The 27,589-nt window shown below is 42.2% G+C and overlaps 2 protein-coding genes across 2 annotated transcripts in view; one reads left to right on the plus strand and one right to left on the minus strand.

Moving 5' to 3' along the window:
* Positions 1-27,589, plus strand: part of DOCK8 (dedicator of cytokinesis 8) — a 202,807-nt gene that overhangs the window by 106,042 nt on the left and 69,176 nt on the right. The window contains exons 15-20 of the mRNA XM_079790379.1: positions 11,177-11,294; positions 14,699-14,769; positions 15,785-15,923; positions 20,312-20,413; positions 25,197-25,292; positions 25,956-26,190. Coding sequence (XP_079646505.1) covers positions 11,177-11,294; positions 14,699-14,769; positions 15,785-15,923; positions 20,312-20,413; positions 25,197-25,292; positions 25,956-26,190 — 761 coding nt within the window. The remainder of the gene's footprint in view (positions 1-11,176; positions 11,295-14,698; positions 14,770-15,784; positions 15,924-20,311; positions 20,414-25,196; positions 25,293-25,955; positions 26,191-27,589) is intronic.
* Positions 891-9,853, minus strand: LOC307110882 (angiopoietin-related protein 3-like). The gene is made up of 3 exons (XM_079790380.1): positions 8,496-9,853; positions 6,760-6,870; positions 891-5,150 (listed from the first exon to the last, which is right to left on the minus strand). Exons 1-3 carry the CDS (start codon positions 8,970-8,972, stop codon positions 5,085-5,087), a joined length of 654 nt encoding a protein of 217 aa, XP_079646506.1. The 5' UTR covers positions 8,973-9,853; the 3' UTR covers positions 891-5,084.

Below are 27,589 nucleotides of genomic sequence, written 5' to 3' on the forward strand. Positions count from 1 at the left end.
GGAAAACACACATTTTACTTTTTGCCTTTGAAGTGTAGAAGCAAAAAAACCTCACACAAACAAACCACAAAACAAACAAACAAAATCACAGGAAAGTGTTCCAGTGTTCCAAGAGATTGCTGTTGTCATTTTTTGCAAAGCATTTTGTTTTGACCTGTCAGCTTCTGCCTTCTTTTATTAGTAAGTCATAACCTTAGAAATCTGGAACTTTTTGGAAGATATAGTAGGGATACACATTGAGATCTGTATCCTGTGGTTAGAGAGACAGTGAAATCTCATTTTTGGGAGGTGTTGTTCACTATACATATTTACACATTGACCAATCCTGACTCACATACAGAACTAAAAGAATGTGGGTGAGGCAGTAATGAAATCATGTTAAGGAGGTTCCATGGACATTAATGTCACTGATTCCACAAGTCACAACTCCACATTATACTCATTCATTTTGAGTCGACCATGCTTTTGTGCTACTGCCTATTAACAACTGTCCTAACAAAAATTCCTGCTGTCTATTTAATGATGGCAAATACGTTCTTCACAGAGCCTTTACAGAGAATTCAGCATGAAGGTTCACGAAACATCTTTTTCTTTTTCTTTTTCATGGGTTTGGAGAAATGGTGATGAAAGTAAGGCAAATCTGGGCTTGCATTTGATTACGATGAGGTATAGTTTGCCTAGATTAGAAGGAGCCTCCTAAAGTCCAAAAAAGCCTTCTTTGATTTCCATGGTTTTGTTAGTTTTTTAATTATTATTTTAAAATTAGTTCTTTGAAGTGGCTTGTCTTCTGGCAAGATAGCCTTTGGGGAATTGTTCTCTCTTATTTCTTTTGTTATTGGGGCGGGGGGGGGGGGGAGAGGGTAAAAATATTTTCTACTTTTTAGCTTTTTCATCCTTAGTTTTGTCTTTCCTGTGTACTTTATTAGTGGCCCAAAGATCAGCATCCACACACTCCTCCCAAGAAGTGTTTGGCCATCTCAAAAGCAGAGGTATTTTAACAGCTCTCTGTTAATAGATGTCCTGTGGTGTCAAGGCCTCAGACCAGCTGCCCTTGACCCCTTTCAGCAGAAGTCAGAATGCTCTGCGTGAAATATTACATGCTGTGTCACCGCCACCAGTTTCCCCGGGAAAGAGTGGGTTTGAGTGGAGGCAATGCTGGCTAGCCCCACAGCACGCAGCAAAATAGAACTATGAGTAGGGAAGGACTGAGTTTTGACAATGTAATAAGGCCATTTTTTAGAAACCATGGCTAATCAGTTGTATGTCATGAATTTTTTATCATTAAAAATGAACTTCATTTATCCACTGGCCTAAACCCCAAAAAGGTAATAAAACTTCCCAAATTGTGTGGTTCCACCTCATTTATGTTCTTTGTTTGACCACCTTCAAAATGTAAGCTGAGATCCATGCAACAGGGTGGAAATATAAATATTATGGTTTAATAAAGATAAAAGTAGAGGAACTCAACTTAGTGGCTAATTTTAATGTTTTTTATAAGATCTCCATGCCTAAGCTAAAAATTATACACTTAGCAACAAGAATATCATTTCTCAGCATTTCCTAGAGTGATCGTTTTAAAAACCAAGTCTGTGGTTGCTTTTGTATAGATCCACTTGCTTGATGGGGTGAGTGACATGGGCGGTGTTTTCTCTCCTGTCAAAATTTCCTCCATGGGTTCACAGATAGGAAGCAGACCAGTTTCTTTATCTTATTAGTAGATTTACATTTCTGTTATGCCAAGGCACCAGCTCATGTCCTCAAAGATGACATACACAAATACACCATAGACTATGTCTCACTTTTGAGAAAATAAGAAAGGAGTCACACTTACACACCTTCGAATTCTGACTCATTTTCCTGCCCAGGATTGGGTGAACTTGCCGCCCAGAGCAGGAACATGGGAATTCTTCTTCAGTTAATTTTATTCTATCCCTTTCCCCCTGATACAGATCTTCTGAGCTTACGTGTCCCGTTATTGTCAAGGTGAGACCTTGGCATCCCTCAGTGCATCTTTGCAGAAAGCTCCAGGTGCTCCTCAGGCTAGACTCATCTCAAGCTCGGGGTTCTATCCAGTTCTTGCATCATTGGCCTTTATGTTTCCTGGTTGAAAACCTTTTTATGTCACAGATGTTGAGCCAAATGCTACCAATGAACACACCATCCAGGACACTTAGAGGCTACCATAATTCTTTCGTACCATGAGTGAGATATTCTTCCTGGGGAGAGGAAGAGAGAAGGGAGTTGATTCATTTTCCTCAGACAGGTTTTCTTTCACTCTAATGGTCACCCAACCCATGAGTGAAGAGACTGATCAATGGCTGCTTTCTCTTTTGTAGAGAGCAAACATCAAGTTAGTAGTCTGTCCTTACTTGGTAAAAAAGCAAAATGATAACAATTATCCCCAAACCCCCTCCCTACAATAGTTTGAAACCACCTCCAAAACCCAGACAAGCCTTCTCTCTCACCAAGTATCCAAAGCAGGCATATGTTTCTAGATGGAGGTAGTGGGGCATCTGGACAATTTATTCTTATTTATTCAAATAATGCAGCTGTTTCCTCCAATTCCAGTATTTTCTCCTCCAGCCCAAACTGAGGCAACTAACAATATTAAAAACATCAGGAATGATCGGGCACACATTTTAATGAATAATATTGATTTATTCGTTGTTTATTTGTTTTTAATGGATAGAGGACCAGTAAAGGCTCTGCCCCAAACCAAAAGAAAAACAAAAGTCAGCTTCAGCAACAGCAGAAATTGGAAATTTCCTGGTATGAGTATGTGCTTTCATCAGCCGGCAGATTTGTTTTAGGAAACTATTTGCAAAGCCTGGAAAAAATGTGCTCCCTCTGTCCCTTAAAAGAACATGCAGGTTGGTGCATGTTAGTTATCCACGTGACAATTCTGACTGGCGGTCTTTTAAAATATGCAGCCCCATCTAGATTTGGCATCAAAATGATATCTTCAAACTTGAATTTTTGCTTTTTCGTAAAACCAGATATTGAAATGGTATGTGCTGTTTTTACTTGGGGTAGGTTTTCATTAAAAATGTGTTGTTTTAGCCCAGCCAGCATGGTTCAGTGGTTGAACTTCAGCCCAGGAACCAAGAGATCACTGGTTCGACTCCCAGTCAGGCCACATGCCTCGGGTGCAGGCTCAATCCCAATAAGGGGGCCTGCAGAAGGCAGCCAATTGATGATGTTTCTTTATCATCAATGTTTCTATCTCTCTCCTTTCCTCTTTCTCTAAAAATCAAGAAAAACATATTTTTTAAAAACAAAATAATTTTTTAATTAAAAAAAAAAGAACACTGAAAATAGGGTTCTAATAAACCAAGCTCGATGTGTTTAACAAATTCTGAGCCTTCCCCATGTGGGAATCACAAGGAATATCCAGATAACCCACATCATGGGTTCCATGGAGATAGCTGGGAGTTGGAAGAAAGGCAATTATCCAGTGAGCCTTTTGACTATGTTGTCAGTGTCAAGTTTTTAAAAGCTTTAGAAAAAAATTGTGGAATAAAAACTTTGGATTTCGGTACCTTCCCATCTGCCCCTGCTTTGTCACTCTCCTTGTCACCCTAAGCATCCAGATCTTCCCCGGATCAGTGCCTCGAGATTAATAATCACCCTTTCTCCACTCACACCTATAGTCTATAATCCATCCTTTTTGTAAGAAGAAAAGGAACTGAGTAAACTAATTCATACTAAGGTGTGAGTGAATGATATGTAAACCACTTAATACATTAAATCTGGTAAGCAGTGTTTCAAAAGAATATTTAGTAATATGGATATCTTAATTCATAAAAGTTCAGCTAGTTCCACAAAGTATGGTTTAATTTCTTTTTTTAATTACAGTTTACATTCAATATTATTTTGTATTAGTTTCAGGTGTATAGCATAGTGGTCAATGAAGTATTTTTAAAAAATTTCAGAGTTAGAATTTTAAAGAATTTAATTTCATTGATTGATTTAAGAGAGAGAGGCAGACAGATAGACATCAATTTGTTGTTCCACTTATTTATACATTTATTGGTTTCTTGCATGTGCCCTGACTGGGAGTTGAACCTGCAACCTTAGTGTATCTGGACAATGCACTAACCAACTGAGCTACCCTGGCAGGGCCTAGAGATTTATTTTTTCTTAAAGTAGTCAGTTTTCCACAGCAGGTTTCAAATGTTTATGTATTTGTGATTCTTTTCACTGTGAATCTGATCCAGATAAGACCTAAGATAGTAAACATCCCAACTTTCCTATTGGGTCTTTTGCTATTGAAAAGTAGTTGGACTTTTCTTAAACAAGTGAGTGGATTTTAAGGAGAGCTCAGGTACTTTTACCTGTTTCTAAAAGAGAACATTCTCTTTGCCCCAACTTGAGGTTCTGCTTTATTGAACAGGCGGAATGCTGATTTTCCAAGCCCTTTCTTAAGAGGAATTGCTACCTTTCTCATAAGAAGAAGGGGTGGGTATTGAAGAGGTACTCTAAAAATATAGGATATGTGAGCATTTAGTCCATGTTCAAAGACAAATTATTAGTAGTAATAATAGTTGTTCAATATAAAGACACCATATCTGATGTTCAAATTGTAGTTCATCAATTGGGAAAGAATGGATTCTTTTTCCCTTCAAAATCTTTAAAAAGTGGTATAATAACAAGTATAAGAGTTTGCTGGTTTTCTATTTGCTTTTCTTGCTCTCATTTTATTTCTGTTTTAGAGTGCATTTTTTAAAACATAACATGACTAAAAAGAGAGACTATTCGGTCGTTTATTGTAGCGTTTCTAAACAATATGGGTAACATTTTGTCTCTAGCTACTTAACTGCATTTGCTTGTTGCGGGGGTGGGGTTAGAGGTCCCCAATGTTCAGAATACAGTGCCAGCATTTACACAAAACATTGCAGCCTAGCCCACAGAGCAGAGGTTACTAAGAGGCAAGCTGCTGCTTGGGACAACACCCCCAGCGCCTTCTTCTAATCTTGTGCCATTTCCCAGGGCAGGCAGCCTTGGTGGCCTCTGACTTGTGCCTAGAACAGGTCTCATGCTCCGTTTTCCTTGCTGATTCCTGAAGATGGAATATTCTCTTCACCCTACACATCAGGGGTTTTCTTTCCATTTTTCACTGTTTCCTTTGTGAGTTTGTGCTTTGATTTAACCTGAAGTATTAGAAGTAGGAATAAACACAAGACATGGCATTAGACCATGGAATAACAAGACAAGGATATGGCAAATGTTTTATGTTTGTGCATTTATTTATAAACTTTCCCATTCTAAAAGGTATCTGAGTCAGCTTATGGAGATTGTAAAACAAGGCATAAAATTTCTGGTTGAAAAGAAAATAAGGAGAGGGAAATCGATCTAAACCTGGATAAGCAGAATATATCTTAAGGTTCTTGACAGTTCCTTAAAAAGTGGTTGTGCCCTAGCCAGTTTGGCTCAGTGGATAGAGCATTGGCCTGAGGACTTAAGGGTCCCAGGTTCAATTCTGGTCAAGGGCACATGCCCAGGTTGTGGGCTCGATCCTCAGTAGGGAGCATGCAAGAGGCAGCCAATCAATGAGTCTCTCTCATCATTAATATTTCTATCTCTCCCTCTCCCTTCCTCTCTGAAATCAATGGAAAAAAAAATTTTTTTAAGTCAGTTGCAAATTTGACTTTGAGCTTCCTAGCAGCCAAGAAAACAAAAGGAAACACAATAAATTATAAGACTGATGTGTCCATCGAATTAAAAAAAGACCAGGTCTCAAACTTGACTGTGCATTTGACATCACCTGGGGTGTTGTTAAAATGCAGGTTCTGATTCAGCAAGTCACTGGTGAGTCCTAACTGGCCCAGGTGATTCTGATGCTGACACTGCTCCTCCCTGGACCGTTCTTAGAGTACCGAAGTCTTAGCTCTGCGTAAGTGCACATTTACAACGCCTGCTCCCACCTAATATATATAGCCATGTTTGGCTTGCAGGTTTCCCAGGTAGTTCCAGAATATACCAAATATTGAGCTCTATTATTTCTAACTTCATTTGCTCTTGATGTATTGAAAATATCACAACCTCTATCTACCACTGAGGGACAGTAGTTATTCTCATTTTCTAAGTTAACTATGTTATTTCAAACCTTTTTAAAAAAATGTTTGCTTGAGGAAACATTCTTTAGCCCTTGTAAATAATACAATAAAAGACCACATTATAATGTTCTGGTGAGTCTGATTGTTGACCAAAGATACTGTTTATGGTTGTTCTTAGAAATAGCAATGATTATGGGCAACAGGTCAAGTATTAGCTTCAGAGCACCCAGATCTGAATTGCACTGTGCTAGCTGTGTTACCTCCTGCAAGTTATGCATCGTCTCTGTGCTTCAGTTTTATCATCTTCCTAATGAGGCTCATTGTAGTACCTGTCAAAGGTACTATTAGCTACTATTAGAATAGTGTCTTCACATAGTAAGAATTAAAAAACCTTAGCTATTTTTATTACATTTAAAATAAATTTTCCTCAAGAAATAAAATAAATTTTCCTTAAGAAATAAAATAAAATAAAATTTCCCAGCAATGAGTGTGAATGGTAAGTAAAAAACACCTCCTCAGCTGCTCACCTTGCGTAAGTACCGTAAAATAAAATACCGAGATTTGCAATTTTCTTTGGAATGCTTGAATAAAAGACACCAGATAACGGTAAGATATTGGTGATATTAATAGGCATTTGAATTTTGTGCTGTTGGACTCAAAGCCTGCTGTTAACAAATTACTAAAGGGAGTAAGAGGCACCAACCTTTTCCCGTAGCCTTTTAATGAGGGTATCTCGTTTGTGCAGTTGGTTTTGCTGCATTTCCACTTCCGCAAATAGTTCATCAATTCTTTGGCTCTGTCTTTGCAAAAAGGGCTAGAGAGGGAGAGTTTTAAAGCACAAGGAAAGAAAAAGAAATTACTTTGAAATTGCCAGAAGAAGTTGGCGAGCTTTTTCTATATAAAGCTGTTTCAGCAGTTCCCGCAGAGAGCCAGGCGCTAATTGCCTAGCTCGTCTACTTCACCCCAGTGCATATTGCTAGTGGTCGCTATAAAAACCATCAAGCTAGAAGAAAACTAATAAAATAGAAAAACCGATTTCTTGGTCTTTTATCCTTTCCCTTCCTGATATCTATATCCAAGAACCTTTTTAAGATCGCCCCCTAAGTCCCAAAGCACCTGACCACATCATTTAAAACATATTAGGATGCACCCACTTTCTCGTTTGTTATATATACTTTATATATAACTTTATAGCAGTCTGCAAAGTAGGAGGAAGTAATTTTCACCTGTAGGTTAAATTCAGTAGAGTTGTTGTTGACTAATGGAGAAAATGTTGCAGTTGGTAAGCATTTAATTTAAAATGCATTAGTTTTGGTTTTGAGCTTTTACTTTTTGCATTTTGGAGCTGATTACTTTTGAATGCACAGACATTTTTGTGGAATCCTAAAATGTTCATAGATATTAGGCTCTGTGCTTATCATCTTGAGAGAACTAAGGCCCTGCTCACAACCCAGTCCCAGATCACAGCAGGAAATCATCAAACACACGCTTGTAAGGAAATGGATTTTAGTGATTAGATGGAACTAGTCAAAAAATACTAGTTTTAAAGGATTGTTCCACTTATTATCTTCTTTGGTAAGGGCCACTAATCACAGGTCTCCATATAAGCCCATCTTCCCTGGGAGAATAGCAGCTTAAATTACGGGCATTACTGACATTCAAAAGACTGTAGAGATACCCTAGGCCGCAGAATCAGCAAGTTTTTGTTTTGTCTTTTAAAAAGTACATATTTGATATTAGTACCCTATTACAGCTTTTGTATTGAAATAAGAGAAAGAAAACCAAAATTCAAACAAAGTTCATTCAAAAATCATATTTTTTTCATTTGTCCATATCATCTTCTAGCCCTAACCCTTTCATGCATATTTAATTTTTGAATATTTGCAGCCCTGTCATAGATAACATTTTATATCCTGAATTTTCACTCAACGTTATGACTACCAGCCATATGATTCACTTCAGTCTCACTTTCAAAAAGATATATACTAGTAAGAAGCACCAAGGATTGTTTGACTTTGAACAACTGCCGTTACTCCTTTGACTCTCTGGAAATCCCAAGGCCATGTACATAAAATGTTCTCAGAGAATAGAAAGCTAGCTTTTTGCTTTATTACATGATGGAGTGTTGCTCCACCCACTCCTTGGGAGCAAGTGACACAAATTTTTTTTTTTTTTAAATTCAAACATGGTTTAGGTTGCCATTCCCAGCAATGGCAGATACATTAGCATTTGCATCAATAGGGTTAATCTGCACCATCACTCTTCTTACCCAGGCTTTCTCACGGCGGAATTATTCCAACTTTATGAATCTTACTTTGGGAGTCTGTTTTCCAAAAGAATAGTATTTCTACTTAAAATTATTAAAAAATAGTATTAAAATCATATTTTATTTCCAATAAAATAATGGTCAACTAAAATTACCAGTAACGATCTACTCACCATAATGTCATCCATCACTTCTGTCAGAGAAAGCCCACCTGCCTTGAAGAACACAGCATCCTCATTCTTCTGCTCCAGCAAGTTTAGCCTCTCATTGAATTTCTCTCTGTCCTTCATCCCTGCCACCATCTGATGCTGGAGCTCAGCAACCAGCTGATGGAGGTCTTCATTCCTCTTGTCGAGCTGCTCAGCTCTCCTCTCCAGGTCCTCTTTCTTTCTCCCCTGCTGGCTGACTTGAGTTAGAAGCTCAACTAAAGAGGTATTCAGAGAGTCCAGCTGTTTGAACAGGTAGCCAATGTGATTTTTGCTGTAGCTCACTTGCATCTTGAGCTCCGCTCCAAGCTGTAGAAGCCCCTGAGAGAGGACATTGATGTCATCTTGGGAATAGGGGACAGGGGTATGTCTTTCTCTTGGTCTCCTTGCACTGGATAAAGAATAGGCTAAACTGAGGAGAAGCCAAACTGATGCTTTTTGCATTGTGGCTTTGAAAGATTTCACGGTCCCTTGGGGGAACCTGTTTTCAGCAAAGAAAGTAGAAGATGGTCCCAAGACAGTAAAGAGCAGAAAGAGTTTGCTCTAAGAATGACCAAATTCCACAACAGTATCCTCTAACTTCCTGGAGCTGCTAAATCACAGCCGTTTATAAATTAGTTAAGAGGCTATTGCTGAATCAGTGGAAAGAATCTGGAGTTTCCAAAACAGTTTGTAATCGAGAGAAGCCATCTGAAGTAGCTCTGGAAGAACATCGTTGATGAATACCAAATGTCCTGTTCTTTGTTGTGATGCATATAACTGAAGAAAACCATTTTTCTTGGGGAAAGATGAGATTAAACTAAATGCCTTGCACATACACTGGGCCTGTAAATATTAAAGGAGTTTCCAAGATAATTTTGCTATACGAAGTGATTCCTGTTTTGGTTATGGGCTATCCTCTCAAAAATCATTATATAATTGTCAGGATTTTCTCTAGATAATATGAGACACTTAATTTACCACATATAAATTATATGCACCTATTTATCAGTTTGTTAATAATTACTCTTATCTGGTTTAGGCTCTGTGGGTTATTGACTGTGCAGGCAGATCTTCCCTCCCAATGGAAAACATTATTTTTTTAATATTCCTTTCTTTAAAAGCATGCTGATTTAACAGAACGTGTCACTTGGTATATTTGCCATTAAGAAATAGGATGAATGTGGGAAAATGCATCTTCTTAAAAAAATGTTTAGACAAAGTTATTTAACCTCCCTGAGAGTCTAGCCTTGCAGAAAGGGATGTTGGACTAAATTCTCTCGAAGTTTCCCTTAGCTTTGTACTCTGTGAAAAGTGTATTCGGTACCAGGCAGGACACGGAATGCCCGTGGTGATGTTTAAACGTAGGGGTCAGCAACGCCTTTGGAAGCAATGTGCAAAATTGTTGACCAGTGTTGGGGGATGTGTGAGACAGGTGGGTGGTGGCCCTGTATTGGAATGTAGGAGAGGAGTGTAGTGACAGCTAACTTGCTTAACCAGTCTGGCAGGGCTATTACTGTTGTGATTTACACAGACCCTTTCATCTAGCTACTTCAAAGCATTTTAGAAACTCGGGCTCATTATTTCTTCAAGCACAGCATAAAGAAAGGTTGATTGGTGTCTCTCCAATTAATTCAAAGATGAAGAACTATATAGAACTAAAAGGGATTCTTCCCAAAGTACACTACATTGCAGAAGGGCAATACATTATATATACATACATATATATAAAGAGTTTATCACAGCTTTATAATATTTAAAAAAAGGAAATCATCTAAATGCTTGTTCTTGGAGACTAATATAAATTATGGCACACTCATAATATAGGATATCATGTATCCATTAAAATCATGTTTATTAAGAATATTTGCTCTTCCCATAAGCAGCCTGAGGTGATCTCTGAAAATGGTTCTCTATTCACTTGACCCAGAAAACCCCACAAAATCATGCAAATCGAGAGATTCAGATCTTCGTGTTCACTTTAAGAACACACATGAAACTTCCCAGGCCATCAAGGGTATGCATCTCAGAAAAGCCACCAAGTATGTGAAGGCTGTCACTTTACAGAAGCAATGTGTGCCATTCCGTTGTTACAGTGGTGGAGCTGGGTGGGGGAGGAGTCCCTAGGCCAAACTGTGGGGCTGGGTGCAGTGTCAGTGACCCAAAAAGAGTGCTGAATTTTTGCCTCGCGTGCTTAAAAATGCAGAAGGTAGTGCTGAACTTCAGGGTTTAGATGTCAGTTCTCTGGTCATTGAGCACATCCAGGTGAACAAAGCTCCCAGGATGTGGCACAGAACTCAGAGCTCAAGGGCGGATTAACCCACACACCAGCTCTCCCTGCCGCATGGAGATGGTCTTTCCCATAAAAGAGCTGGTTGATGACCCGGAGATTCTACTTCTGGGAATCTATCCAAAGAAACCTGAAACACACCCAGGACCTTAAGACTCTCTCAGCTGCAGCAGACACATCTTTATAGGTAACAAAAGAAGAACACTGTTGGTTATTATCAGATGACTGCGGCTGAGGAGGCAGAAGCAGCAGTATCTCACTCACTCCTCCAAAAATAATTCACTTCTGAAAGGAAAACCTCCTTCAGAAAAGTCTCCTCTTGATTGGTTAAAACAAGCCCTAGGTCTTATTCACTGGTTCTCGGTCTTCTCTTTTCCAGAAACCTTCTCTATGTCTACCCACAGAGGCTGAACTTCACTAACAAGCTAGCATCTGCCCGGAACATTACAATCAAGATCCAGTTCATGTGTGGAGAGGATCCGGGCAACGCTATGCCGGTAAAGACAGAAGTAGACATTTGCCTCAAACCAGGGTGTGCTGAACTTCCCTTGTCCATTCACGCGGACAGAACCCAGGGCTCATGAGCATGCCGAGTATGTCTATTCAGGACAGCGCTACTCAGCCTGTGCAGAGGCCTTAAGTGGCTAGTCCAGTATTGGTCCCAGCATGCTGAAGGGGAAGCAGGGTCAGTCTACATTGCAAGTCTCTTTCCTAACTTATTCCATAAGGAGCTCTGAAATTTGGACATGCAGATTACATTAGAGGACTGGAAAATATCGTAAAGTCCACGCCACCCTCACAGCATGAGAAGTAGACAGACGGGCCCAGTGTGTCCGCCGTGTTTGCTGCACTTCCAGATGTGCACTGGCAGGCAGCATGCAGCTACGCACATCCAGTCCACCTCGAGAGAGATGTGAAGCATGCCTAGGAATCAGAAACACATGCCACCTCAACACCTTTTGGGTCTGGATCCTCATCCTGAGGCAAAATATAAATCAAGTAATAAATATATAATGCAGCGTTCTCTAAGAAAACTAAAATGCCAGAATTTGTATTTTTTAAATCATCTGCTGCAAATGCTGTTAGCTGTTTCTATTTTCTGTAAGTCATAGAATTCAATTACTAAACCTTTCTACTGAAATAATTTTTTTCAGGGCTTCCATTCTCCAAATATGTTCTTCTTCTTCTTTTTTTTTTTAACCATCCTCCTAATGCCTTACCTACCTTCCCAGTGCAAGGGCTTCTCTTGCAATGCTGGTAGGAAAGAAATCCTAGAGGAGGACTCCCCCGATTCTCTCTGCTCTGGCTCATGGCAAGTCCACCAGAGCTGCCAGGTCTGGCTATGCAAATCCTGAATGGAACCAAGTGCCCAGCCAGGGATGAGTGGGGGCCAAACTCCAGCCTGTTCTCTAATCACCGAGGGATTATTGCATCTAGTAAAAAGGGCTCTTTTTTCTTTGTCCAGAAGTGAGTCCACTTGACAAATCATGCCCCGTTAAGGCTGAATGAAGCCCCAGAGGTGTCCTTTCGAAATAGCCCAAACATGTGGACAGGGAAGGTCCTGATCACCCCAGTGACCAGTCCCATGTCTTTGGAAAAGAGGCCATGACCAGGGATCTTTAACGGATGTGACTTTGCCCAAAAATATAGACCTCTAGGCAGTGCGGCAGAGTGGACAGGGCACTGGTTTCCCAGCCTCACACACCTGTGGCCCTTGGGGCCTCACTCCACCCTTCATAGCCAGTTATTTTGCATCCGTGTGGTTGGGCTGGTCATAGAACTCAGCACTCTTTCTTTTCTTTTTCTTTTATTGTCTAAAGTTTTACATATGTTTCCTTTTTCCCCAATTGATCGACCCCCGCCCCCCAGCCATTTCCAACCCGGGCAAGCCCCCAGTGTCTGTGTCCATTGTTTATGCTAATATGCAGGCATACAAGTCCTTTGGTTGCTCTCTAACCCCCCCTCCCCTGCCATTTGTCTCTAGATCAATCTATTCTTGTTCATCAAATTATGTTGATCATTATATCCCACATATGAGTGAGATCATGCGATATTTATCTTTCTCTGACTGGCTTATTTCGCTTAGCATACATAATGTTCTCCAGTTCCATCCATGTTGTTGCAAATGGTAAAAGTTCCTTCTTTTTTACAGCGGCATAGTATTCCATTGTGTAGATGTACCAGTTTTTTAATCCACTCATCTGCTGATGGGCACTTAGGCTGTTTCCAAATCTTAGCTATTATAAATTGTGCTGCTGCCCTAACTGGTTTGGCTCAGTGGATATAAATTGTGCTGCTATGAACATAGGGGTGCATATATCCTTTCTGATGGGTGTTTCTGGTTTCTTGGGATATAGTCCTAGGTGTGGGATTACTAGAACTCAGCACTCTTAACTTACACAGTATCTTACCTAATAATAGACAAACATGTAAATTGACCGTACCTTCGATAAGCCCACAGCCAATCAGAGTGACTATGCAAATTAACCCAACTAAGATGGCGGCTAATTTGCATAAGTAGGCACCCAACAGCCTTCATCTGGGAACCGGGAACATCCTCAGCACCCAGAGCGAGAGGGAGCCAGCAATCGGAGCCAGCAGGAGCCAGTGATCGGAGCGAGAGGGAGCCAGCCATCAGAGCAAGAGGGAGCCAGTAATCGGAGCCAGCGATCAGAGCGAGAGGAAGCCAGCGATTGGAGAGAGAGGGAGCCAGCGATCAGAGCCAGCGGGAGCCAGCTATCGGAGGGAGAGGGAGCCAGCCATCGGAGGGAGAGGGAGCCAGCCATCGGAGGGAGAGCGAGCCAGCCATCGGAGGGAGAGGGAGCCAGCATCAGAGGGAGAGCAAGCCAGCCATAGGAGGGAGAGGGAGCCAGTGATCAGAGTGAGAGGGAGCCAGTGATTGGAGGGAGCTGGAGGGTCCCATAGGCTTTAGGCCTGGGCAGGGGCAGAGCCAGCAATTGGAGGGTGCTGGAGGGCACCTGCCCAGGCCCGAGGATTTAGGCCCCAGCAGGGGCAGAGCCAGAGATTGGTGTGAACTGAGTTTCTAATCCACTTGATATATGTACCTTTTCGGATTGCTCATTGGCTAAGCTTCCTGTATGCCACTGGTAATATTCTTAGTAACTTGGGTAATAAGAATCCAAAAAGGTGATCTAGGGTTTTTCCACCACACCCCTGGAGAAAAAAAAAACAAAGGTCCACTGCTGGAGGGCTAAGAAATGTCATATCCTGCCCTAGCTGGATTGGCTCAGTGAATAATGCATTGGCCTACCAACAGCAGGGTCTGGGTTCGATTCTGATCAAGGGCATGTACCTAGGTTGCAGGCTCCTCCCTGGCCAGGGCCCAGGTCAGGGCTCATGCAGGAGGCAACCAATCAAAGTTTTCCTTTCACTTTGATGTTTCTCTCTGTCTCTCCCTTTGTCTTCCACATTCTCTAAAAATCAATGGAAACATATCCTCAGGTGAGGATTAAAAAAAGAAAGAAAGAAATGTCATATCCTATGAAAGACACATCTTGAAAATGCCTAAAGAAAGTTGTCATTTTTTCATGATGAAGGGACTGGAGTCTGTGTTGATGAAAACACCTTGGTGGTTGCGGTGGCTGGCGGTGGCTGGTGGTGTCTGCAGCAGCGGGGTGATGGGGCTGGCGCTTTCCCCTGATCAGCCCAGTTGCCTCCATAAAGGGAGCGGACCTAAGCTGATGTAGGACATCCCCTGAGGGCTCCCAGTATGTGAGAGAGGGCAGCCTGGGCTGAGGGACACCCCCCGCCCGTGCACGAATTTTGTGCACTGGGCCCCTAGTAGCTGTATAAGAACAGAAGGTCCTATTGGGCTGATGATGGTTGGTTTCATATACCCAAATATCACTGTTAATTTGGTCCTTTCTATATTGGTCAATAGGTCATCTTTGGAAAATCCAATGGGCCTGAATTTCTGCAGGAAGTGTACACAGCTGTCACATACCATAATAAGTAAGTGTATTGCAGAGTTCTAAACATATGTCAAGATGGTTTCATTATTTGGTGGCTTTTCTGAGTCCCCTAGTGATTCCTTCCTGTGGTTTTTATAATTCAGGGACAGAGGAAATTCATGCAGGTTACATGATTCTGTGTTGCAGATGCACAGTTTTTGCCATTAACTAAGATTGAGAGAAGAACATATCCTCAAGAACCTCATACTGTTTTGATTTTCTGGAGCCTTCTATCTAGTATGATACAGAGAAGTTTTATGGTGTTAAATAAATACATTTCTTAACTTGCTTTGAAATACTGGAGGGGGCCAGAAACAAAATCGAGCTCTTGTCTACACCACTCCACACCTACACCATAACCTGTTTAAGAAAAATTAAGTTGACCAAAGAGGAAATGGAGCACTCATTATTATGTGGGTAAATTGAGTTCCAAAGTAGTGTGTAAATTATTTCATTTTACAGGTAGGAGAGGGAAATCCGTACAGGGTCAAACAGACTTGGCCTATTTCAGTCTTCCTTTAAACCCTCGTTCCTGGGTTGGGTTGAGGAGTAAGTGAGTAAGGTACACGAAGCCCTTGGTAAGGTATCTAGGACTTTGTAATTCAGCAAAATCAGGTTCCTTTTCCTCCTGCTTCATTCATTTGTTTCTCCAAAATCCTTTGATGTGCCTGTCTCTGTTCTCAGGGTAGAGACAGAAAATGAGGTCACAGCAGGACATTGAACCTCATCCCCTTTTCAAATTAAGTTGTTGGATTTTTCCATTGTGTGTGGAAATTGTCCACCCCCACCCCCAAAGTCTTTAGTTTCTAAGTGCCCTTATGTAAGTGAAGTATATCTAGTGACATAAGCTTGGTCTCAAGGACTTCCAGCCAAGGAGTAGAATGCTGTATAATGAAAAGCAAAACACCAAGCAGACAAATTCTGGGAAGTAAAGGGTCTGTTGCATTATAATTTATAGTCAGAGAAGTCGTTTTTCTTGCTAAAAGTTATGTGTGTATAATGTGCTTTTGAAACAGGTCTCCAGACTTCTATGAAGAAGTGAAAATTAAGCTCCCTGCTAAGCTCACAGTAAATCACCACCTCCTGTTCACCTTCTATCACATCAGCTGTCAGCAGAAGCAAGGAGCCTCCATAGAAAGTCTCCTGGGATATTCAGTGAGTCGTTTTCAACTTGCCAATTCACACTGCAGTCCTTGGTGCATCCAAGGTCCCTGCAGAGATAAACAACTAAATTCTATTCAATTGCTTTTTTCCTGTCACAAGTAACAGAATGTACCAAAACAGATTATAGCAAAGAGCAGAGATGACTTGACTTAGCAAATGACAAATTTCAGGAATGGAAAGCTAGTGGGAGATAGATATTGAAAGAACACACATTTATCTAAAAATAATAAATAAAATAAAAAGCATTGTGACATCAAAATTACAACTAAACTACAGAACAGCCATCATTCAGAATTGCCTGAAGTCTAGCTGAGTGAATACAACTAGGGATTTAAAGAAGCCACATTGAGATTAAAGCGGGGGAGGGGAGAGATGCAAAATGGGCTGTTACCACACCCACATGTGGCAGGTAAAAATCAGGAGGAATATCTTGGTGGAAAAGTCCTCTCCTGAGGAGTGAGGGGTCCCAACCCCAAAGTAGGCCCCTCCAAGCCCAGGGTTCCAGTGCCAGCAAGAGAAGTTCCCATGACTTCTAGTTGTAAAAGCCAACAGGGATTGTGGCTGAGTAAGACGGAGGGCTCCTAGAATCCTAGCCATTCCTCTTAAACGGCCCATTCATGTCTTACTTAGACTTAGTCCCTGTGAGATCCAGCAATTGGGCAGCAGCTCAAAAGGCACCAGGAACACCAGGGAGGAACTGAATTGTCTGGCATCTTTCTCCAAGACAGAAGTGCTGGCAGAAGCCATTGTTCCTTTTCTGAGCACTCCTCACACAGAGCCGACAGGCAGGCTCCATATCAACCTGGCTATCACTGTTCACTGCACCCCAGTGATTCCCCTGGAGACCCCAACCCACCCAACTTGTGGACTCATCCTAGCTGTTTCCCGTTGCTTTTCCATACAAATGGCCTGTCTTGGCTCATGCTTTTTATTTTCCTAAAATCTCTCAAACAAGCAGCATCTGGCCTCAGTGTGCCTTGTGTCTCTAGCTAATTGGCCCCAGGCCCAGCATTAGCAGGAGTTGGCCTTGGTTCACAGCTTGGCCTTCCTAGGGCACCTCCAAACCTAGTCCCAAGTAGCAGCCATCTGAAGATCACTTTGTGACTCATGTCAGATGGCCCTGGGCAGAACACCGGTGGTAGTTGACCTTGGTCTCCAACTCCCAGGAGGCCCCAGAACCAGCAAACTCAGTAGACAGCTTCAGGCCACATCGAAGTACCACCCAACCACCTCCACAAGCTACACACTAAAGGAGTCAGCACGCACCAGAGCCCTGCTGAAGTAAGTCCTCCTCTGTGGGGTGGGCCCTTACACGGCTGATCCTCCATGGGGGCTGGTCCTCCTGGCTGCCCTAGACATAAATATCTCTCAATGACATGCCAATAGCAATCAAGGTTCAAATGCAACAGACAAGTGTACACAGCCCACACATTGGGGGTGTACGTCAAATGCCCAGCTTGGGTGATCGAGGAGTCTGTGGCACTGGGTCCAACAGACACCTAATACATAAGACCACTCTACCAAGCCTGGGAGCCATAGCAGCTCTATATAATACATAGAAACAAAAACAGGGAGAATGCCAAAATGAGAAGACAAAGGAACATGTCCCAAATGAAAGAACAGAGTGAAACTCCAGAAAAAGAACTTAACAAAATGGAAATAAGTAATTTACTAGATGCAGAGTTCAAAACACTGGTTATAAGGATGCATAATGAACTTAGTGAGAACTTCAACTGCATAAAAAAGGACCAGTCAGAAATGAAAGATACACTAACTGATATGAAGAATAATTTATAGAGAATCAACAGTAGAGTATATGAAGCTGAGAATCAAAACAGAAATTTGAAATATAAGGAAGCAAAATAACATCTTATCAGAACAGCAAAAAGAAAAAAGAATTTTAAAAATTGAGGATAATGTAAGGAGCCTCTGGGATAACTTCAGTTGTACCAACATTCACATCATGGCAGTGCTAGAAGGTGAAGAGAGAGAGTAAGAAATTGAAAACCTATTTTAAAAAAATAATGACAGAAAACTTCCCTAACCTAGTGAAATAGACATATAAGTCCAGGAAGCACAGAGAGTCCCAAACAAGATGACAAAGAGGCCCACACCAAGACACAGCATAATTAAAATGCAAAAGTTTAAAGACAAAGAATCTTAAAAGCAGCAAGAGAAAAGCAGTTACCTACAAGGGAGCTCCCATAAAACTGTCTGCTGATTTCTCAATAGAAACTTTGCAGGCCAGAAATATTCAAAGTGATGAAAAGCAAGGACCTACAGCCAAGATTACTCTACCCAGCAAAGCTATCATTTAGAATCAAAGGACAGATAAAGCTTCTCAGACAAGAAAAAAGCTAAAGGAGTGCATCACCACAAGACCAGTATGACATGAAATGTGAAAGGGTTTTCTTTAAGAATAAGAAAAAGATAAAAATATGAATATTAAAATGGCAATAAATAAATACCTATCAACAATTGAATCTAAAAACAAAATAAAAGAACAAGTGGAACAGAAACAGGTTCATAGATACAGAGAACATTTTGATAGTTGACAGATGAGAAGAAGGTAGGGAAATGGGTGAAAAAGGTGATGGATTAAGAAGTACAAATTGGTTGTTACAAAATAGTCATGGGATGTAAAGTACAGCATATGGAATATAGTCAATATTCTAATAACTGCATGATGTCAGATGGGTATGAGATTTATTAGGATGATCATCTAGTAAGTTATATATAATCACTGGGGTGTACACTGAAACTAAGATAATATTGTATGTGAACTATAATCCTATCTAATAAAAGAGTAATATGCAAATTGACCATCACTCCAATACACAAGATGGCTGTCCCCATGTGGTCAAAGGTGGCTGCCCCCATGTGGACACAAGATGGCCGTCACAAGATGGCCAGCAGGGGAGGGCAGTTGGGAAAGACCAGACCTGCAAGGGAGGGCAGTTGGGGGCAATCAAGCCTGCAGGGGAGGGCAGTCAGGGGTGATCAGGCCAGCAGAGGAGGGAAGTTGGGGGCAACTGGGCCTGCAAGGAAGGGCAGTTTGGGGGGACCCAGGCCTGCAGGGGAGGGCAGTTGGGGGGACCAGGCCTGCAGGGGAGAGCAGTTGGGGGGGACCAGGCCTGCAGGGGAGGGCAGTTGGGGGGGACCAGGCCTGCAGGGGAGGGAAGTTAGGGGTGACCAGGCCTTCACGGGAAGGCAGTTAGGGGTGACCAGGCCGGCAGGGGAGGGCAGTTAGGGGCAATCAGGCTGGCAGGGGAGCAGTTAGGCATCAATCAGGCTGGCAGGGAAGTGGTTAGAGGTGATCAGGCTGGCAGGCAGAAGCAGTTAGGGGCAATCAGAAAGGCAGGCAAGTGAGCAGTTGGGAGCCAGCAGTCCTGAATTGTGAGAGGGATGTCCGACTGCCCGTTTAGGCCCGATCCCAAACAGGCAGTCGGACATCCCTTGAAGGGTCCTAGATTGGAGAGGGTGCATGCTGGGCTGAGGGACACACACCCCCGTGCATGAATTTCATGCACCGGGCCTCTAGTTGAAAAATAAAAAATGATTTATATAAAAAAAATTTTAAGTTAAAAAAATAAAACCTATTAATTCAGTGATATTTCAAAGTCTGTTAAAATTGGCCATTGAAGTACTGGGTATGTTGTATTGTTGTATTTATAGTTTTAGTATCCATTTGCAAGGTTTGTGTATCTCTAAATATATTATTTGAAGATATCATTATTTTTTAAATTACAGAGAGTATTTTAATACAAAAATGTACCATTGGGAGATATGTATATATATAATATGACTATATACTTCTTTACCATGCATTTAGAATAAACAATCGTAAGTAAAAACATTTTAAAGCATTGCAATATCTATTATTTTCAAATTTTATATATATGCTTTACATGCAGGGTGGGCAAAAATAGGTTTACAGTTGTTTGTATGGAAAATTATACAATAATTAATAAGTAATAATACAAAAATAAACTCTGGTTCGCATACTCACAACTATAAACCTACTTTTGCCCCACATGGTATAAAACTAGCTCTTTTCTTCTCCAAGGAGAAAAAAGTTGTTTCTTTAAAAAATACAAAAGTTAACATAAGCATTGATGTTGTTCAGAGACACACAAACATTAGCTTTAAAGAAAAATGCTACTACTTTGGCTCTGAAAGCAGTAAATCATTGATATTACCACCTCAAGAGCTCTCACAGAATTTAAAATGCAAAGAACTTGACAGAAATTACTGCCAAAAAGAGTCCTGGTCAATATCTAATCATCGTTTAGTTGCATTTGATTATTGTGAGCTAGATAAATTGCGAGAGTTATATGCAGTAATAAATTCCACTTTATTCTCTACATCATCTATTTCAGTGGCTGCCAATTCTCTTAAATGAACGTCTTCAAACTGGATCCTACTGTCTCCCAGTTGCCCTGGAAAAGCTGCCACCCAACTACTCCATGCATTCTGCAGAGGTAACCATCAAGCTGGCCGTCAGCTGTTTCTTGTCCAGCCGTGATCTTGGACCACCTTCCCAGATCCACTTCCCAGTGCCTTCAACAGGACTGAGGATGCTCAGCATGTGTTTGGGAACAGTCATCTGTCAGCATACGGTGTTTTTCTGGGAACACATGGGTCTGATAGATGGGAAAAACAACTAGCTATGAAAAAAACATTCATTTAGACATCACCAATTCAGAACACTTAGTAAATGCAGCCTGTGCCAGAGGCAGTATTGCCTTGCAAAAAGGGATTCACAAATAATGTAATGTGAAAGGGGAGGCAAATGGAGCCCCCTTATGATAACAGCTGCTCTCAGCACGGATCCTTATAAAAGGTTCCTGGGCGAGATTCCATCAGTTTCTCCTCGGGGTCAATTGTCACTGTCCCCAGATGGATAGTGGGGTTTTTATTCCTTTGCCAATGCCAGTAGCCTTCCCCTCCTCCTGTTTCCTGCACTGCCTCTCGCCCCATTAGAAGGGAGCCTAGTGGACTCGCCATTCTGACCACACCAGCACTAGCTCTCATATTCTCAGTCTGGTTGGTGGAGGTTTATTTCAATAGTAGTATTTTGAAGAAAATCCCAGACATCATAGCATTTCATCCTATATAATAAAACCCTAATATGCAAATCGACCAAACGACTGGTCGCTATGACACACCCTGACCACCAGGGGGCAGACACTCAATGCAGGAGCTGCCCCTTGGTGGTGAGTGCGCTCCCACTGGGGGAGCACTGCTCAGCCAGAAGCCAGGCTCATGACTGGCGAGCACAGCGGCAGCAATGCTAAGGACCCCTCAGGGGATGTCCACGGGAGCGGGCCGAAGCCCCCGAGGGATCCCAGACTGCGAGAGGGCTGAGGGACACCCCCACCCCCACCCCAGTGCACGAATGTTGTGCACCGGGCCTCTAGTTCATACCTATTCTAGTATGTATCTTCAAAGATAAGGGCGCTTTTTTGAACCATTGTTGTATCTTAAAATTAATAATTCCTTAATATCTTCAAATATCCAGTTAGTAATCAAATTTTCAATGATCTCCTTAATGTCATATTTTTATTTACAGCTGTTTGTTTGAATCAGGATCCAAATAAGATCCATACATTGCTATTTGTTGACTTGTCTTTAAGACTCTTTTAATCTATAGATCCCCCTTCATCTCTTTTGGGTTATTTTATTATTATAATTTTCAGGTTGAAGAATTTCCCAGGAATTTTATTTTCATTCCAACCTTAATAGTCAACTTTCTTCCCTACTCTGACTACCCATCCATCATCCCCAGGTTATTCCATTTTTCTCTTATTTCTGTTTTTCTCTGGAGAGAGAATCTTCCTTTGCCCTGGGCCACAGTTGTGTGCCCAGCTTTAGACCAAAACTGCTCTCCTCAGAACCACCTGAGATCAGCCTGAGTGTGTTCACAGACATGCCCTGATTACTCTTTGTGATTTGGATACACAGGCCCTTCTGATGCCCTCATAGCCGCCTTTTCATCATGCACATTCTAATTTCTTAGAACCCTTAATTATCTTCTTAATGCTGCAGAGCATACCTGGGTTTTAGGAACAAACAAATTTGGATCCAAAATCCAGACTCTGCTACTCCCTAGCTGTGTGAGCATACATGGGTGAATTGCTTACCCTCTCTGTGTCTCAGCGATGAAACCTCACCCATACCTGTCCATAAGGTTGCTGTGGATGTTAAATGAAATAATGCATATCAAGAAACAAACTCTATGCTGAAGTAAATATTATTTTTTATTCTTCTTGCCCCAAACTATCTTTATAGATATACCCTCAGCCTCTCCTAATATCCTGAAGACTTAATACTGTCCAATACAGTTGCCACTAGTCATGTGTGGCTATTAAAATGTGGCTTGTCCAGCCCAGCTGGTGTGGCTCAGTGGTTGAGAATCGACCTGTGAATCAGGAGGTCACAGTTCTATTCCTGGTCAGGCCACAGGCCCAGGTTGCGGGCTTATCCCCAGTGGGGGCGGGGGTGTAGGAGGCAGCCGATCAATGATTCTCTCTTATTGATGTTTCTACCTCTCTCTCCCTCTTTCTTCCTCTCTAAAATCAATGAAATCCTACCTAATAAAATGGTAATATGTAAATTACCATCACTTCGCTACACCCACGATTGGGCCAGCGGGAGGTGCAGGGGGCAGGACTCGGGGTGGCCGGGGTAGCCGATTGGGCCAGCGGGACGCTGAGCTCGCATCGCCAGCGGTGGCGCGAGCTCAGCGTCTGCGCCATGGCTGTGCTGCGGAACAGAAGGGGCCTCTGGGGCAGCAAGCTCACGTCCCGCAGTGGACCATCAAAAGCGGGGGAGCTGGGTGCCTGTCTGCTCTGACACCAGGCCTTTCGGAAGCCTCCGCCAAGCCGGAGGCTTCCGAAAGGCCTGGTGCACCAGTGGACAGGCACCCAGCTCCCCCGCGATCGAAAGTGAAAGCGTGTATGGGACCCTACATGTGCATGATTCAATCATGCACTGGGCCTCTAGTATATAGATAGATAGATAGATAGATAGATAGATAGATAGATAGAGATATAGATAGAGATATATGGCTTGTCCAAACTGGAATGTAATGTAAGTCTAAAATACAAACCCGATTTCAAAGTCTTAGTAGAAAAAAAGTATGTAAAATATATCATTCATAATTTTTATAGTGACTACATATTGAAACAATAAACTTTAGGCTATATATTTAATAACATAATTAAATATAATAATCAATATTCTTTAGGCTATATATTTAAGCTATCTATATTAAAATTACTATCACATGTTCCTTTAAATTTTTTAAATGTGGCTACTAGAAAATTTTAAGTGACATGTGTCTCACAATATATTTTTTAGTGGACAGTGCTGCTTAAGGTCGTAGGTGGCAGCCTCCAGTGTCCCCAGGAGTTGGACTCACTGACAGTGAGTGCCGGGTCCTGGTGGACTTGTTCCCGCTGGAGATTGCCCACTGAAGGTCACAGCTGCTCCTCCGCCCCACAGATCAGTGGCATTCTGGGACGCACGCCCAATGTCTTCATATCTTCTGGTTCTCAAAAGAAGTTAGAAAAATAGGCTTTCATGTGAAATTTTCTGACTTTTAAATGTTGGCAACAAATTCAAAAATGTTTCCAACACTGAGCCCAATGGAATTTGTCCGTGGGTTGGATCCAGCTTTGACCCCTGTTTGTGACTCTGTCTTAGATATTTCCAAAAGTACTCACCCCATCCACCCATCCTACCCTTGTAAATACAGCATCCTGCCATTAAAATGCAAGAGATGCCCTTGCCACGTTGCTCAGTGGTTAGAGTGTCAGCCTGCTCACCTAAGGGTCAAGGGTTTGATTCCTGGTCAAGGATACATACCTGGGTTGCAGGAGGCACCCAGTCTATGTGTGTCTCTCACATCAATGTCTCTCTCTCTCTGTCTCTCTCTTTCTCTGTGTGTCTCTCTCTCTGTCTATCTCTCCATCTCCCTCCCTCCCTTCCATTCTTTCTAAAAATCAATGGAAAAAATATCCTTAGGTGAGAATTAACAAAAAAAAAATAAGGCAAGAGATGCAAAATCCACACTCACGTGGCTGTGTCAAACTAGGCCTCCTCACCCAATGCTGTATGATGTCTCCTGAGGAAGATAATTCCATGAGAATTTAAGGCAAAAAAAATGGCCTCTTAGGATTACAGAGCTATTAATACATAAATGACATAAAAGAGTCACTTAAAGTAATTAAAGCAGGAGCCTAGCAGGACTGCTACTTGGAAACGTCTTGCTAAAAGGGAAAGTAATTGCAGGTGCTCAAAAGCATTAAAATTTTATGTTGTGTAAAGATACTCTAGGCTTTGTCTTGATATTACTGATTAATGGGGAAATCACCAACATATTACTCTATTTCAATTCCTAGAATCAAGGATTTATCAATGCTGGGTGGGAGCTTATAGACATATCTCTCAGTTCAAATCCATCATTTCAGCAAAGAAAACAAAGGCCCAGAGAGTTTAATTGAGTTGGCAAAGTAAAAGTAAATAGTTCAGACCCTAACCGGTTTGGCTCAGTGGATAGAGCATCAGCCTGCGGACTCAAGGGTCCCAGGTTTGATTCAAGTCAAGGGCATGTACCTTAGTTGTGGGCACATCCCCAGTGGGGGGTGTGCAGGAGGCAGCTGACTGATGTTTCTCTCTCATTGATGTTTCTGGCTCTCTCTCCCTCTCCCTTCCTCTCTGTAAAAAAATCAATAAAATATATATTTTTTAAAAAGTAACTAGTTCAGGACAGAACAGAACTTGAACATAGAGCTTCTAACTCCAAGGCCAATTCTATTAGTTTTCCAGAGAGTTTTATATTTGTACTAGAGGCCCGGTGCACAAAATTTGTGCGCAGGGGGGTGGAGGTGGGGGTCCCCTCAGCCCGGCCTGCACCCTCTCACAATCCAGGACTCCTCAGGGGATGTCTGACTGCCAGTTTAGGCCTGACGCCACAATCTGGGACTGCTGGCTCCTAACTGCTTGCCTGCCTGCCTGATCACCCCTAACCACTCTGCCTGCCTGCCTGATCTCCCCTAACCACCTCTGCCTTGGCCCCCGCTGCTGCAGCTTCGTCCGGAAGGATGTCTGGAATGACATCCAGAAGGTCATTCGGCTGTCCAGTCTAATTAGCATATTATGCTTTTATTATTATAGATAACCCTGACATTTACAGCGCTGCTTGCTAGTATTTAGAAAAAGGGATTGAATTGCTAATCTTTTTTTTTTTCTTTAACACAGAAAGTCCCTTTACAGAATCCTCCCATTAAATGGGCTGAAGGACATAAGGGAGTATTTAATATTGAAGTGCAAGCTGTTTCTTCCGTCCACACCCAGGTAAGGAGCACCGAGGTCCACTTCACTTCAGAGCCAGGAGGCCCATAGTGAAGATGAGGGACAGCAGAGAACCTTCTAAGGACAGCCCAGTAACAGGCCAATGAAAATCACTGTGCACGAATAAAGCAAAAATAACCTTTAGTTCTTTATGGGGACTTCCCAAGCCTGTTCAGGTTTAATCTGCATTTGAATGGGAAGACCTTATAAAAAGGTTGAACACCTAAATGAAGGAACCCAGTCCCTGTACAGTTGTCTGAGAAATTATGAGGAGAGACTTCATTTGAAGTCTGTCTCATTTCCCTCTGCGATTCTGCCATTTCACCAGCCTTTCTCCCACTTCTACATTCCCTCCTTTTCGTGCCACTGTTTGAGTTTTGCACCTGTTTAGACCCATTTTGGGCTGTGTATGCTCACCTGGTGTGCTTGCTTCTGCTTACAGAATATGTCAGAGTCCAAATTATTTTCTTCTTCAGTTAATAGTTATGGAGAGGGTCTATTTTGTGCACACCACTCTACAAAGCGGTTCATAACCTTGGTCTGAAACATCCATGTCTTAGAACTTCTGGTCTAAGACCTGGGATAAAGGGCTCTGCCTATGAGGAGCCATTTGATTGTGTTTATGAATTCACTGGTGAACCTGAGGCCTGCTGTCTGCCTTCCCAGGACAACCACCTGGAGAAGTTCTTCACTCTCTGCCACTCCTTGGAGAGCCAGGTGACCTTCCCCATCCGCGTGCTGGACCAGAAGATCAGTGAGACGACGCTGGAGCATGAGCTGAAGCTCAGCATCATCTGGCTCAACTCCTCCCGCCTGGAGCCCCTCGTGCTCTTCCTGCACCTGGTGCTGGACAAGCTCTTCCAGCTGTCCGTGCAGCCCATGGTCATCGCCGGCCAGACAGGTAGGAGGCTGGGAGGAGGCGGGGAGAGGCAGGCAGTGCCTTGTGTTAGGAGACATGATTTTCCAGAAATCCTGGGAGCAGGGAAAGTGTGATCTTCTTTTCTGTTGATGATGTGAGTCTGAGGGAGGCAGGTCCAGTGCTATTTCTTACTCTCCCTGGATGTTAAAAAAGAAATTAAGATCAGATGCTTAAAATCATAGTTTTTAAAATAAAATTTTTAAACTATTAGACGCAGTCTTTCAAATTCCATTCCTTGTAGTGGATAGAATTCTTGTACTTCTAAGATATTTTTGTTTTCTTGACCAACAGGGAAATATAATATCTCAAAAGAATAAGACAATTCATATTAAGTAGAGGGAAAGGAATTCTAAATTGAAATGCAATGTGATCATGTTTTATATTGAGATTGTAATGTACATACCATAAAGGTCACTTAGGTGTACAATCCCATGGTTTTTAATATAGTCACACGGTTGTGCAACTATCACTACGATTTAATTCCAGGTGAAAGCCCTCCTTCTTAGCAGTCACTCAATATCCACCTCTCCCCTTAGCCCCTGGCAACCACTCATCTGTTTGCTGACTTATAGTGTATTTTAAATGCTAGCTTTTAACAAATTAACATAAACTACAATGTGTAAAACTTCCGTTGGAAATAATGTCATGTAAGATGTGGGTCCCGTGGTTCTGCTGACTCCTGCTGGGGCAGATTGGCTGGTGGAGGGCATTTTTGTCTGACACTGGTTTTTGGCTGGGCTTATATTATCCCATGCTAGCAAGTGCAGCAGATGTCTTTTAGGTAGGCATCATCAGTGTTCCCAGTACCGTGCTAGCAGTTGTAGGCTTTGCAATAATCGAGAGCATAGCTGACCTCAGAGGACTTACAATAAATACAGTGGAGATCAGCAGCATAGGACAAGAATCCTCGAAAGGACACAGCTAAAAATACTGGAGGGTGGGGTGGGGGGGGAGCGCACACCGCTAGAACATCCATCTGGGAGGATGTTGGAGGCCCCTAGGAAGAAGGTGTTTGAGATGACCTTGAAGGAGGGGTAGAGAGAAAGCAGCCCAAATGGAGACAGTGAAAGAGAGTGGCAAAAGCAGAGACCCAGAAAAGCATGGGAGTGTGAGGAAAGAAGGAAATAGCACAGTTGGGCTATGGAATATGAGTAAATTGATTGGGGGGAGGGGGGCGGAGGAGCGGCGGGTGGGGGGGGGGTACTTCCTGAACTCGGAGACCAGGGAAGAGCATGTCTTCTTAACCCCTTGTTTGCACTGTATCCTGGGGTGTGTCTTTTGTGGTTCCACAGTGAAGACATCCATGTTGTAGGCTACCTTTCAGACGTGCAGCTGACACCTCTCCAGCTAGATTCCTGCAGAGCAGTGACTTCTCCCCTCC

This window comes from Cnephaeus nilssonii, assembly GCF_951640355.1.
Source record: "Cnephaeus nilssonii genome assembly, chromosome: 14".
NCBI classification, from domain to species: domain Eukaryota; kingdom Metazoa; phylum Chordata; class Mammalia; order Chiroptera; family Vespertilionidae; genus Cnephaeus; species Cnephaeus nilssonii.

What these genes read in the sequence shown, in the direction of transcription:
- LOC307110882 (XM_079790380.1), bottom strand. Translation starts at nt 8,972, where the DNA reads ATGCAAAAAGCATCAGTTTGGCTTCTCCTCAGTTTAGCCTATTCTTTA. An exon ending in AAGTGATGGATGACATTATG is followed by an intron (nt 6,871 to 8,495) that starts GTGAGTAGATCG and finishes CTCCCTCTCTAG; the next exon opens with CCCTTTTTGCAAAGACAGAG. An exon ending in TTAAAAGGCTACGGGAAAAG is followed by an intron (nt 5,151 to 6,759) that starts GTTGGTGCCTCT and finishes CTAATACTTCAG; the next exon opens with GTTAAATCAAAGCACAAACT.